The sequence below is a fragment of the Rhizomucor pusillus genome (assembly GCF_041956525.1).
Source record: "Rhizomucor pusillus strain CBS 183.67 unplaced genomic scaffold VTP01scaffold_8, whole genome shotgun sequence".
Classification (NCBI taxonomy): Eukaryota; Fungi; Mucoromycota; class Mucoromycetes; order Mucorales; family Lichtheimiaceae; genus Rhizomucor; species Rhizomucor pusillus.
In genome coordinates, this window is record NW_027192150.1 from 1,144,619 (window position 1) to 1,158,400 (window position 13,782).

The 13,782-nt window shown below is 45.2% G+C and overlaps 3 protein-coding genes across 3 annotated transcripts; all 3 read right to left on the reverse strand.

Annotated features, from left to right (window-relative positions):
• Nucleotides 1-597: 597 nt before the first annotated feature.
• VTP01DRAFT_10459 (uncharacterized protein) lies at nt 598-1,769 on the reverse strand (the record flags this gene model as incomplete). The annotated part of the gene is made up of 7 exons (XM_069378823.1): nt 598-674; nt 739-830; nt 902-1,151; nt 1,222-1,334; nt 1,407-1,486; nt 1,553-1,670; nt 1,726-1,769. 7 exons carry the CDS (start codon nt 1,767-1,769, stop codon nt 598-600), a joined length of 774 nt encoding a protein of 257 aa, XP_069239884.1.
• A 193-nt stretch (nt 1,770-1,962) lies between these two features.
• Nucleotides 1,963-8,518, reverse strand: VTP01DRAFT_10460 (uncharacterized protein; the record flags this gene model as incomplete). Its single annotated transcript, XM_069378825.1, has 7 exons — nt 1,963-2,162; nt 2,232-3,420; nt 3,486-5,886; nt 5,945-6,953; nt 7,028-7,219; nt 7,288-7,629; nt 7,687-8,518. The coding sequence occupies 7 exons, from the start codon at nt 8,516-8,518 to the stop codon at nt 1,963-1,965; spliced, it is 6,165 nt and encodes a 2,054-aa protein (XP_069239885.1).
• A 1,555-nt stretch (nt 8,519-10,073) lies between these two features.
• On the reverse strand, nt 10,074-13,356 carry VTP01DRAFT_10461 (uncharacterized protein; the record flags this gene model as incomplete). The annotated part of the gene is made up of 14 exons (XM_069378826.1): nt 10,074-10,631; nt 10,691-10,860; nt 10,925-11,104; nt 11,169-11,286; nt 11,355-11,661; nt 11,719-12,032; nt 12,096-12,166; nt 12,226-12,303; nt 12,357-12,453; nt 12,521-12,687; nt 12,747-12,793; nt 12,865-12,946; nt 13,030-13,126; nt 13,201-13,356. The coding sequence occupies 14 exons, from the start codon at nt 13,354-13,356 to the stop codon at nt 10,074-10,076; spliced, it is 2,442 nt and encodes an 813-aa protein (XP_069239886.1).
• Between the last annotated feature and the right edge of the window lie 426 nt (nt 13,357-13,782).

Genomic DNA, 13,782 nt, shown 5'->3' on the forward strand with positions numbered 1-13,782 from the left:
TTTTTTTTTTTTAATTTCGTTAACTTGTGATATAGTGATTTTAACACCATTCGATCCGTCAGAAGGAGAGCATTCGTTCTGTATATATATCATGGTACTTTAATGGCATTTCGGTGGAGTTGTCACTCTTTTTGCATACAAAGAGGAGAATGAAGCGGACTTGTACATTTCCCACTGGAAGAAGTATATAAAATCGTGACGACCTAATAGAGAATCTCATAGTACTCACTATCTCTGTCTATTCTCAAGAAGCGTTAATTGACATGAGCGCAATGCTAGCAGACCGCTTATCCAGTTGTTCACTCTTATGCGGAGGCTGGATGTCTTTTATAATTCGGGAAAATATGAAAAGAAGATGGAAGTTAACAAAACAGAAGCTCAAAAGAAGAAGCATGGATTAGAACTTGGAAAAATGTCAAGATATTTCAAATTCGTGAACGGTAAATCTGTATCCTTCTGAAACGAGTATGTAAACCTCGAGATGGGTGTCCGTAGACTTGCCCTTCTCCTAAACTTCTCGATGTCTGGAGATTATATTTAAAGATACGTGCCGCAGAAAATCATTTATTATTATCAGTCTGTAATTCGGGGTTGGGCTTAGAAGATGATATCCTCGTCTCCTTGGTCAATAAGGTCGATCTGACCGGTCTCATGCGCCGTACGGAACTCTGGGACTGAAAATGGTGGGGTGACAATGAGATATCTGGGTTCTCGATACTGTAAATAAGGTAACTTTACCTTCGCCGTCAAATTTTTCCTTGGCTTGCACTATGCGTTCGTGTTCCTCAGCCTCAGCGCGATCTTTCTTTTTACCTTGCACCTTTTTCAATCTACGAAAGAGAGAGAGAGGAAGTGATAGTAAGTGAAAAAGTCGACAGAGAGCCATGCTGGATTTGTTTACCTAAAGAATTCTTCTCTGTCCTGTTCATCCAGCTCGGAAATGATATATTTGATGGTATTTTCGTAACGGGGGATGATGACATGCTCAATGGCATTCACACGACGGTTTGTTGCCTTGATGACCTCGTCCAAAATGACGAATGCAGTCTGTAGACTGGCAAGCTCGACGAGTGTCTCAACTGCTTTGGTATACACTTCCTTTGATTTCTGCACGTATTGACCTCCGCGGCCCAAACCAGTGAACTCGAATGCTGGGAAAGGTATCTGTTAAACTATTCTCTTCTTTCGACTTCTTCTATATCTTTTCTTCTTTTCGCTCACCATTGTTGCCTTCGGTGTACATTGAAAACGTCGGCAGCATGACACCAGACACGTTTTCTTGCTGAGCACGAACACGCAGCTGAGCTGATTTTGATGCCTCCTGCACTTGATAACTGCATATATCAATCAGGTCAACAATGATGGCGATAACAAAATATGGAAGAGTAGCAGCAGTAACGATTTACCTGATATCACCCGCCATGTATTGCACTTCGGCCAAGGAAAACGATGCTGCCTGCATAACTTGACCCATTTTGCGTTTCAACTAAACCGAGATGCTCAATTGTCAACTTTGGTCTACATCACAGCCGGGTCGCAAAAGTTTCTCTACCTCGTCGATTCGCTGGGTGATTGTTCGAAAACGTTTCGTCAATGCCTCGGCTTTGCGTTTCAACAGCGAGTGACCTGTCTGTGCACCCTTTAGACGAGTCTTCATTGTAGTGAGCGCCCTGGACTCATGTTAGGAACCACAATATTGTCAGGGTCAGCGTTTGTTCATCTTACATGCGCGTAGGGAATATGTTGATTCGTTGGTTGGCTCCTGACATTTCTGCGTGGTTCCCAACAAGAAGCTACAAAGCTGTTCCTCGCTCGCAAGCTCGGGCGTTATGTAAAGCTCAATCTCCGAAAAAGCATTGGCGCCTGAGTCGTTTCAAAGCATTCTTGTTGTTGTGTATTGCTTTGCTATGTTGTAAAAGGAACATGGATAAAGAGCAGGAACAGGGTAGGTGTGGGGTATCACTAATGATTGGATTTATACAATGTGGGAAAGTGAGTTTGCAGTTGCGAAAGTATACAATGTTTCGTGATAGGTCTGCAAAGGAGACCGTCAAAGACGCTTGCGGCGCTCGCCGTGGCATCGCGACCGACTGCGATGATGGGCGTATTTTGATTGTCGTTGTTTGTGGATTTGATCATCCTTGCCGCTGATTCTCCATCCACTGAAAAAACACAAGTAGTTCCTTAGTTCGAGAATGTCTCAAATAAAGGCTTTCTTAGAGGCAACATACCTATGGGCATTGTCAAATCCATAAAAATCAAATCAAATCGCATATCGCTCATGGCACATCGTACGGCTTGCGCACCATTTCTTGCTAGCACACATCTACAGTTGTATGCTGACAACACAGTCTCCATTACAGTCAAGCTGATAGGATTATCATCAGCTATTAGAATCTCCAGTCGCGACTGTTGATGCATACATTTCATCTCTGTCGGATCCAGAGGATGCATGATACCCATTCTCTGCTGAAGCATGCCATTACTGCTGCTATCAGATGCCGGAGATGGATAGTAGTTTGTGGCCGCAGATTTTGCACTATCGTGCTTACTGTCACTAGGTGAAGAGGCAGACCTAGTTCGCATGGAAGCCCACGAATCGGCTACAGAAACTGGAAGCGTAGCAGTGGCTGCAGACGGCGATGCATCCTTGTCTATTGTGGGGCGCTTGCCATTCGGCATCACCGCCTGAACTGAAGATGTCGAGGGCGATAGACTGGAGGGAGTTCCAGGCAAGGATAACGACTGTCGACTATTGAAGGTAAGATCAAACGCCGAACCCCTTTTCGAGAGTTTGCGAGCTTGAGAAATAATGGAAGGAGGAGGCGCGTTTGCACTTGCAGCGATGATGCTATCATGCCTGATTTTTCGAATCGTATTTTCATTCTCTCGTTCCAGCATCGGCAAGTTCTTGTACGTGAACGTTCCAAAGTCATCGCGCGAGACTTTCAAGTTTGATACTTCGGCTGCGACAGAAAACATACCATGTCCAGTTGTCACGAGCGGCTGCATCTTTTCTGGGTTTTGCTCTTGGATTATCGCATTCGCTTTCTCTACTTGGGCAAGCGTCTCTTCTGAAGTTAGCATTGTTGCTCCTCGACTGTCGAAATAATCCGTATCTTCCGAATCCATTGGTTGAGGAACAAACGGTGGCGTTGATGTCAATGTTGTATTCCAGTCAATATCTTTGAAAAAGGGATGCTGCTTGACTTCGTCGAACCCGTTGTATCCCAGTCTTTTTCGTGGATCAGAGGCTAACAGCCGTTCCATGAAATCCCTTGCTTCGGGAGATATGTCAACGATATCTTCATGCCAATCGATGGATCGCGATAATATATTTTCAAAGACTTTATCGGCAGTCTCTGCATGAAAAGGTGGATAACCGTACAGGAATTCATAGCAGATTACGCCCAGTGCCCACTGAGAAATAGTATGGTCAGGGATTCAGATCGCGATAGCGTCCATCATGTATTATAACCACCTACCCAATCTACACCTCCATCTTGGTCAGTTCCAAAAATGCTCTCGGGAGCCAGGTAGTCTGGAGTTCCGACAGCGTGGCGAATAGAACTGTCATCTCCAGTGGTTCGTTTCTTTGCTTTGTAAACATATCCGGGTGTGGCAATTCCAGGTGTCACTGTGCCAAATACACTCGAGTAAGCTGTACTCGAACGATGGCGCGACGGTAAAGAGGAGTGGAAAGTGCTTCGATCCGTGGATGCAACTGAGCGTCCACCAGTATCTGTTTGATCTCCAGACGCAACGCTGCTAGCCATGGATCCACGACGATAGTAGTCATTGTCAAGCAGTAAGTTGAAGTATGGACTTTTTTGCTGCAAGCTAGCTAAAGAACCGCCAGCCTCGTCCAGTTCAACAGGAATAGAAGGGGATTGCGGTGGGGTGCCAGACCGAGAAGGTGCAGGAGATGTAGGCGGTGCAGACTCGCACGACAAGTCTTGCTCTTCACCGTTAGCAAGCTCTCTTTGGACACGCCGATCGAGAAAGCCTATCCTGGACAACCCAAAATCAGTGAGCTTCAGATGACCTGTTTTGTCTATAAGCAGATTATCGGGCTTGAGATCTCTGTGCACAATATTATTCCTGTGCAAGTAGGCGATACCCAGTGCGACCTCGGCTAAGTATCTCCGGGCCCAGTCTTCTGGTAGCGTTCCCATCGTTTTGAGCAATGCAGCGCAATCGCCGCCATTCAGATACTCGAGCACCAAGTACAGGTAATCCTTGGACTGGAACGTGTAGTACAATTTCGTCACAAACGGACTGTCTGTTTGCGTGATAAGAATCAACCGTTCCGCCTTGACGTTAGTTACTTGGTTTTTGGCAACCATATCTGCTTTCTTGAGGAACTTGATAGCATAATAATCACCGGTTGATCGCTTCTTGGCTAAAAAGACGGATCCAAAAGCACCCTTGCTGATAGGTTTAATGATTTCGAAATCCTTGATACTCGGTGCCTTTGGTCGCGGCGTAGTAGAAACAGCTATAGGCGTGGGAGACGCAGGTGACTTTCCGCCATCAGCTGGTAGAGGCGACGACACTTTCTTTTTGGTGTTTTCATTTGCATGTTTCCGTCGACGAGCTTTCCTAGATCTCCAGGATTTGAAACGGCTAAACAGTGACTTTTTGCTCCTGGATTTGGTGTCGTTATCTCTAATACTGTGGACTGATTCTCTTGCACTAGCGCAATTCTCTTGTTCTTCTTCTGTGTCGGAATTACTGCTGTCAGATACATATTCGGTCCATCCCGGCTTTTGCTGCGTTGTCTGCTGAAATTCGCGTCGTACTTGTTCGTTGTAAGTCATTCGATCTTGCATGCGATTCACTGCATCAACTTTGGCTTTCGTGATGGTCTCCACGTCCCTTATCAGCGATACTAACGTTGGATCCATTGCCATTGGCGGCCGCCAATATAAAATGCGAATCATCTTTTCTCGAGAGTCTTGATCGTCGATCATCTTTTGATGAGTGGTGTTCTCAGGAACAGGGATATTTAAAGCAACTTCCAATATCTCCAGCATGTCACTGTATGCAGTTATCTCAGATTCGATTAACTCGGCTGCATCAGCTGATTCGCGACCAGATGTAGTTACTGCATCAGCAGCCGAATGTTGTTCGTCAATCTCCTGTTTTTGTTGTTGACAAACTTCGTCGCGGAATTGCTGTATCTGGTATTTTGCTTCTTTAATGTTGTCGTCGCACATCATGACATCCAGCTCTGCTCTGTGTATTTCCACACAAAGTTCTGAGTGTTGCTCAAAGAAGGCGGCTACAACCCAGCGCTCACAGACGCGGCATAGCACAGGTGGTAGTGTTAGCAAGCTCGAGTGGGATGGAAGTAAACTTCCAGATGCGGGTGCGCCACCTTGGGAGATAGCTCGCCGCATAACAGGCGCGATTGGTATTTGGAGCATAGGTTGCTCATGCGTCAGAGACTCTGCGGCTGCTGCTGCTGCTGCTGCTGGCCCAGACTGGGATCTCTTTCGCATCAGGCTAATGTTTTCCCAATCCAAATTTGTTGTTGTCGCTGCTGCTGCTGCAACTGGAGTAAGAGTTTCGGGTGTGACGGAGACGCCACTGCATTCGCTGTGATTTGGTGTCGTTGTATTCTCACCCGCTATCCATTTCAATGCTGTTGGTTTGAGAACCCACATCGTATGACTGGGCGTCTCTGTCAATCTGTCGTACATCAACATGCCCTTGCCTTCCATGTTAATCTTCTCACGGTTTGCCGTGATAACAACAAGATGGATTTCAACAGTTCTCGAGTCATCTGCTAATAGCTCCTGTGTAGCCATTTCAAACGTATTTTGGTCTTCTTGCGCGACAAAATCGGTAACACTTTTGCCAATTGCTTCATTCGCTTTCGTCCTAAAATTTACTCTTACATGTCAGCATGCAGTTACTGGTGTATAGTGTTTTTAATTACCCAAGAAGATCCAGCCAAACAGGACTAACATATTGGATAATGGTTTCCTGCAGCGAGAGATCCATAATGACAGTGTAACTCTGTTTCAGAGCAGAGTGGTTGGTGGGTTCTTCGTCGTCGAGAGACTTCAGGGATTGGGCCACCGGCGATGGTTGATTGCTGCTGCGTTCATCAGCCGACGATAAATTTTCTTTCAAATACATGCTCCCAAGATGTTTGCTTAAAGTCGACAGAGTTTCTGGATTGTTGTCGCTATCATCCGGCACAGTACTGAAACTTGATTCCTGATCGATATCATTTTCAGATATCACGGAGCCAGGCGCAGCTGTCGACGCCCAGAACTTGCGCTCTGCTTCCCACCATTCTAAGGCGCGGTTCAGAGCTGCAGCTGCCAGCAGTAGGCGGATATACCATTGCCTACACGCCCATTCTCGATGGATCTCCCACTGTTTGCCGAGATTTTGTATATCAAGAAGCAACTTTGAGAAATTGATTGAAATATTCTCCACATCATCCAGTGGTGTATCGAGGACTTTCTGTGCATATAATGCGAGCTTTTGCAACGTGACGACAAACGGCGTCGGCTCCTCAGAATCGTTTTCGGTGGCTGTGTCCATGTATGCACCTCGCCCTGTAAAGCATATATACCGTTCGGCATAGTCATCCAGTCCGTCAAGAATTTCTCGAGTTTCGCAATCGCAGAGATACTTTGCATATTGAACTTGAGATCTTATCGATTGCAATATTTCCGAAAGTTGTTGCTGCCTTGCATGAGCCTCGCTGCTATCATCACCGACGTCGTTGTTGTAGGTTTCTCCTTTACTCACTCGCCTGTCAAAGCTTGACAGACTGGTACCGCCTGTACCAGACGCTGACGGATGGAAACATTGACGCAGAGGAGATCCCACATGCGACGACGTTGCAGAAGATCGGTTTCGACTAGCAGATGTATCCTTGCTCATTCTCGGATTCATGTTTTTTGCATATAGTAATGGGTACGGCGAGTTATCTAAAAAAGGACAAGTAAAATGCAACGGACATTCAGCGTCATGCTTCTCAGAATGTAGTATCAGCAGTGCTTACATTCCGGCGAGTAGTCGTTGCTGGCTCCTGGAGAACGGTAATCGTCGCTGCCCCAATCAAGATGATCTGACCGCTGTTTACGAAAGGATAGATCCAATGGGTGAGGTGCAGGGCTTGACAGATCATTGGACGTCGTCGGATATAACCCTCTGGATGCAACCGAGATATCCAGTCGTGCTACATCATTTCCTTCTAAAGTTATGGCAAAACTGTTATCAGAAACGGTAAAGTGTAGACTGGAAAAAATTCGCTCAACGTACCATGACCTCGTTTCGAATCAGTCTTCCAAAAGCCGTCGTCCATTTTTGTAGCTGTGGATGCTACGTTATCATCTCCTGACTTTTTTACTTGGGTTTTACTGCGAATCAGCTGATCGCGAATGAAGGAATGAAGTGAGTGCTGATAAGCAGGTATCGGATTATGCATGCTGGCTTGATGATGGTGGGACATGCCAGCAAGCTGGTGGTCGCTTTTTGAGTCCTTATCCATGGGTGCGAACATGGTTGCTAACTCTTCCAACGTGGTTGGAAAGCATCGTTCACCGACGGTTGCTCTTCTTGCTCTGTTGGGTTGCTCATGCTCTGTAGAATTCCACGAATTTTCTACCAATGATGAACATATCAGCGACCGAGCAATCAATCGCTTTTTATCGTCTGTACCTTCAAAGTGCTGCTGGGAACTCCAAAAGGGAGCAGAAAGGTCGCTGTTTGCGCGCGGTGGCAGATGGCAGAGCGATGGAGGAGCAGGAAACAGCTTTGGATCAGGCGACAACAACGACGACGACGACGACGCCGCCGGCGTCGGTGGGGTATTGATCGCTCCTCCGTCGTTTGTACTGCTACTAAAACTGTTGCTGAACGCCGAGCTACTAGATTCAGACGAGCCGGTGTCACAACAACTCGATCCAGCTCCAAAGAGATACTTGGCTGTCCACGATAAGTTTGACTTTGGTGAGACGGGGATCGTAGCTTTGTGGTGCAAAGTTTCGCGTGATACGGAAGATGGACTACTCAGGTCGGACAGGCTGTCACAGTCGTTTGCTTGATGGTCAGCTGCAGACAGATCATCACTCTGTACATGGTAACTAGATGGCGCTGGTGATGGAGCCGAATTGTTCTTTTGCGAAGTAGCAGCAGCAGCAGCGGGAGGAGGTAAGTACCAGCCCTGTACCTTGCGCTCAGAGTGAGCGCTTGAAAATAATGGTGAAGCTGAAAGGTTGTCCCCAGATGCTGACGCGGTGACGTCCCGAGCATTGGAATCGGCTACAGAGACCTTGCTGCTGGATAGATGACGCTGCAGCCTGAGAGGTTCAGGTATAGGCACGGTGCGTAGTTTTACGTGTGCTGATGATGATGGTGATGTTGAAGGCGGTGAATGATGTTGTTTGTTTTTACGGTGATGATTGTCGTCAGGCGGTGAAGAGGTTGCTGAATGATCATCTTGTTGTTTGTGACAAGAAGCTTTGGCAGGAGAGGTGGATGATGGTTCCATTGGAACGAAGATGCACTTGCGCTGCTCTTTTTGCTGTCAAAGTCAGGGTGATAATCGCTAAAAAGGAATATTTTCGCAAGGATAAGGGTGCAATCGAGGAGGTGAATGCAGGTTGAGTTCGAGTGTCGTTGATAGGCTTCCTATATAATGAAAGAACGGGCTACATGAAAAAGAAAAAAAGGACTCGCAGTGGAGGGATAAAAAGGCAAAGGGAAAAAAGGATCGATTTTCTCCACAAGCGTATGCGTCACCATATGACCCGTCTCTGGATGGGACATTCCGTCGCTCCGTTACACATTGCTGCTGTAGACCAATAACCCCCAAACTCTCCTTCCAACTTGGAAACCACTTTAAGTTAGACATTTTTGGTATTATCTTACCCATCTCACTCGTTCTTGCTCAACATTTAGCTGGTATTTAGAATTCGTGCAGATCCTTTTGAGGTTTTAGACTGACTGCAAATATTCGCTTCCGGGTCAGTGTAGGTACCTTGTTGTCCGCTTGTGGGAGTGTGACGTATCCTTGACTCGCAGGACAGTTATAAGCACAACACTTAAAGGAAGCTTATCCGTCTAAATGTGCGGTACTTGCAATAGTCCCATGCTGAGTGGTACTGGCTCTAGAGTTTGCTTACACATATTATACAAAGTAGCAGCTCTGACACAAATTTAAATGTACATACGTCTACAGATGGGAGAAGCGGTTAGGCGCCAGATGGTGAGAAAAAAGGTTGATTCTGTTGACCTTGCATAATCCTACCGAATCCGGAAACATCATCAGTGTTCCATTCGTGATGAGCGATCGCCGCGCTTTGTGAATATACACAGACAAGGTTAGTACAGGCCGAAAAGTAACCAAAATAGTCTTTGTTTCTGGTATGTTCGGTGATCATCCGGCGTCTGTGCAGCGGAGCACCGCGAGTCTATTATATCTTGTCAAGAAAATAGAGGAGCAAAAAGACTTTTATCAATATCCTGCGAAAACTTGTATCATGCACCATCTCGTGATAGCGTCCTTGGTTGTAAGTCTTTCCCTATCCAAGTCCCACCTTCAAGTTCTCTCTTGGTGCACTACTTGCCTGTTTATTATCGACTAAACGTTCAGGAAAATGACAATGTTCCCACAGAAAAGGTCCTTGCCATGATCATCTTACATGCCTTCCTATCCATTACATCATGTTCTTACCAGATATGCATAATTTCACGTAGACCATGGCGCCACAATATATCATACGGTGCAACCGCTGCGGGATGTAACACGGGCAATGGAGTTAGTCAGTGGATGCATTCTGCTTATCGCTTGAAGTTACATAGATCTGCTCGTTGTATGCTTATTGTTGTACCAAATGCACGTGTTTTAAATATCTAATTGAGGACTTTAAGCCAATGACAAGACGATGCTTTTGACCCGTAACGAGACACCGGATCACTTTCAGTAACGACGCTTTCGAGCGTCATAGATGCAATGCGAACAAACTTGTGCTTTATGCAAAACATACTTGTTGGTGACCTGTTATTCGGTCGAATGGAAATATGTTGATATTATTTTCATTACATTAAGACTTCTTTTGCGGTTTGATGACGATCCTTTTCTGTGCCCCGAGTTTACAGGGTTTCTTCCGTAATCCTCCTGCTTGCAGTGCTAGCTGGTCTCCATTGTCCTCGTCCTCATCTTCGACTTCGAGTTTTCGTTTAGGTGGTCTTGGTGGCGACGAAGGCCCGGCGGCGATGTCTTTCTCGTTATCGGCATCAGTTTCCATTGCATTATCATTTTGTTCTTCCTCTTCCTCCTCCTCGTCGGCGTAGTCTACCAACGGTTTTGAGGTGCCACCATCTTCGTTGCTGGAATCTGCTTCGGATGCATTGTCGTCCGAGCTAAAGTACGACTCTTCCTCCCTGTCCACTGTTGAAGAATGCCATCCGCCCTGTCCTCCCCTTCGTCTTAGCTCGGGGCTCTTGCTCTTCTCGCTGGATGATGAGCTGTCTTCAACGCGTTCTTCATTGATTTGTTCATATTTCAGCCGCAAGTTCTTAATGGTTGGTACATAGGTGATAGTGTCCAGCACTGTGCCGAAGGTATTGATCAAATGATTAATCAGAGATTTTAAATTCTCCTACATATCAACGTGTTAAGTTCATCATCATTGCTAGCTTTATGGTTATCCGTACGCACCCTCCGAATAAATTCAAGCATCTCCAAACAGGCAGAATTCAGCAGATTGTATTTGCCATTTGTATCCAGAAGCTGGCGTATAATCGGTTCAAACGTGTTGTGCTTGATCAGGTTTCGATTATAAAATTCATCCGCCATTCCAACACACGCTCGGAAAACCCGAAGGCCGGCTAAATGTTGAAAGATCGATAAGATGACTTTTTGTCAAGCAAACAGTGCTATGTAAGAGCATACCTAGTTTTAAATGAGATTCGGGACATCGAAATACTTGTAGAATTTTAGGAAGACAATCGGTTGAAAGGATGAGGTATTTGCTTCGGAATGTATGGAGTCGTATGGCGCTGCTGATCGTTTCTAGCACATGGTAGAGCCGTTCGTTCTCGTCGCGCGACAGTTGCAGCACTTCAATCGGGCCTTCGCATATCCAGTGGAATCAGCTTTTTTCATCGACATTTTAAAATCATTCAATCCCCTTTACCGCTTAGTTGTATAGGTTTTGTCTCGAGCTGTTCAATTGGTTGCATCAGCATGGTCATATAATTATCGTAGAATATTTGTAAAAAGTCGTCAAGATCAGCGTCCTGTCTGTTTGCTGCCTAATAAATTATGAAAGCGGCTTTTTAGCAAATAGTATCGATTACGGTCGTTACAACTTATTCTTTACCTCTGGAGCCAACATTGCTCCCGTTGCAGGAGTCAAATTTAAACCGAGGAGTACTTTCAGGAGTTCGGCGTAAGGATTGATAAGATTAGAGTCGGGCCCTTGCAGGAATTCTGCAACGATTGTTGCCAGCAGTGTATCTTTTGCATTTCCCTTCTCGTGACAATTTCGGACCATCTGCGTACGCAGCAGCGATGCATCGTGTTCAGCGACATCCAGCAAAATTTTAAGGCATGTTTCGCGATATCTCTTCTCCTTTATCCGCAGGCCGTATAGTAATACATCAAACATGCCCAAATTTCCCAGGGTTCTAATTGAAAAATAAGAGCTCGAGATACCGACGGAAGGATGATGTGAATGAACCAACCTGTACATATTCAGTCGCGTGGATACTTGCACAATGTTCGCCATCTGACACAGTTGCATCACGAACTTTAACGCTTCATCTTTCATTTCCTTCGTCGCATCTTCCTTTGTGATTATTGAGAAAAGTTCTGAACAGAATTTGCGATTTTCTTGTATGCTTCCGATAATGTCCATGTTACTGAAATATATGAGTGAATTCATCGTGGCGGCAAAATTTTCGTCACGAACATCGGATAAGATGACATCTCGGAAAAAGCGTAGACGGAGGGTATGATGTATCTTTGAGAGTGTAACTTCGTCGTTCAAAGGCACAACCTGCAAGAAAATAAAACATTATTTCCACAATGAAACAGCAACACATACATTGTCTTGACTTACAGGCTTCATATTAGCTATAGCAGTTAGAACTTCACGGTATTTTGCCTTTTGGCCAGGCGTTTCCGGATTATCTGATTCAAACACGCAAATTTAGCATACTCTCTTTGTCATTTCTAATAAGGTTACATACACTCCATTATACCGGCAACACTGTAGACGATTTCGTCCCGCACTATGTATTCCACAATCGTATTGTCGTTCAATGTAACTATGCATTACCATTGAGCTTTCTGGGATTAAGTTAAATAGCTTTTGACTTACTGATACTTTTCATGATTTTGTAGAGTTTATACAGGTCATCGAGGCTCTCTAAATCTTCACATGACTCAAATATAGGCACCAATTTGTCTATATAGTTCTGCACCACCATAGTATAATGTGAGCGACAATCCACCGGTATATAGATCATTGTTAAACAACTGTACCTCCAATACGATGAAAGAGGCGAATACGTCTTTTGCCTGAATAGTCGTGACATTATCCAATAACTTTAAAATTTCAGACAAGTTTGAAAGTTCGGGCGTTGGCAACAATGGTTTATCGTCCTCGTTGTGCCTTGCAACAGGAGGGGTTCCTTCACTTCGTTCTGATGCTATCACAATGCGCGTGCATCAATATCCATATAAGCAAGGTGACGGTTGGAAGATGTACCTGGATCAAGAGGCATTTCACTGTCGCCTTTTTGGCAGATAAGACGCCTACGATATTAATCATTACACTCAGATAACAGGTCTTTTTCAAAAAGGCTTTAGACTGGTTTTGTCTGTACCATATTTCCTCGCATCCGCTTGCTTCCTGAAAGCTCAATGCCACGTCCAAATTAGTGTCTTCTGTCCATACAATCAACGTATCTGGGGCAAATAAAAAATGTCATTGGAAGCCGTTAACTTGCGCGCGCGCACGTTTCCCTCCTTTTTTCAAGCGACGAACGCACCTTGTTGTCGTTGATATACTTTACGCTTTTGCACTTTGGAAACTAGAAGGGGCTCTTGATCTTTCTCGGAACGAACGTAGAGCTCATCTTCCTCGCCCTAATCGAATCAATTGAGCTTTTTAGATTCTGAGGCAGAGCGAATTGCCGATCAAAAAGGGAGCAGATTATTACAGTTGAATAGACGCAAGAGCCTGTTCCTTGATCTATCCATACGCCATCGTTATCGAGTCTGTATAGTTTTACGCGCAACGGTTTATGTACAGTCTTGGTTGTTGTCGTTTGCTGCTCTTCGCCGGTTGAGGTCGGTACCTCGGATTCCTCAGCCATGATAACCGATGTGCGTAGCGAGAGATTTACAACAGAGAGCGGGGCTTTTTATTTTTCCTCTTCTTTCTTGGTCGTCGAAAATACAGTCGTTTGCCGAGTTGTAGTCACAAGCGTAAAGCAACTTTGATCGTCCAAGGTTTAAAGTTTCGCGATCAGAGGAGAAGGGAGAAAAAAGGTTGCTGACGAGACGTCATTGTGAATTTGGGCTCAGTCAGGCGCCCTATTGATGCACACTTGCTGCTGCAACTGCTCACCCGTGATATCTTCAGCGAATCCACAATGAAAAGTTTAGCGATGGAAGATGCACCAATCTATGCGTTTTTGATGTAAAATTTCTAGGCATGATTGTCAACCGGAAACGAAGTTTCCATTTGCGATTATTGGAATATCCTTCTGCATTCCAGCGATTTGAATAGGAAATGGGCC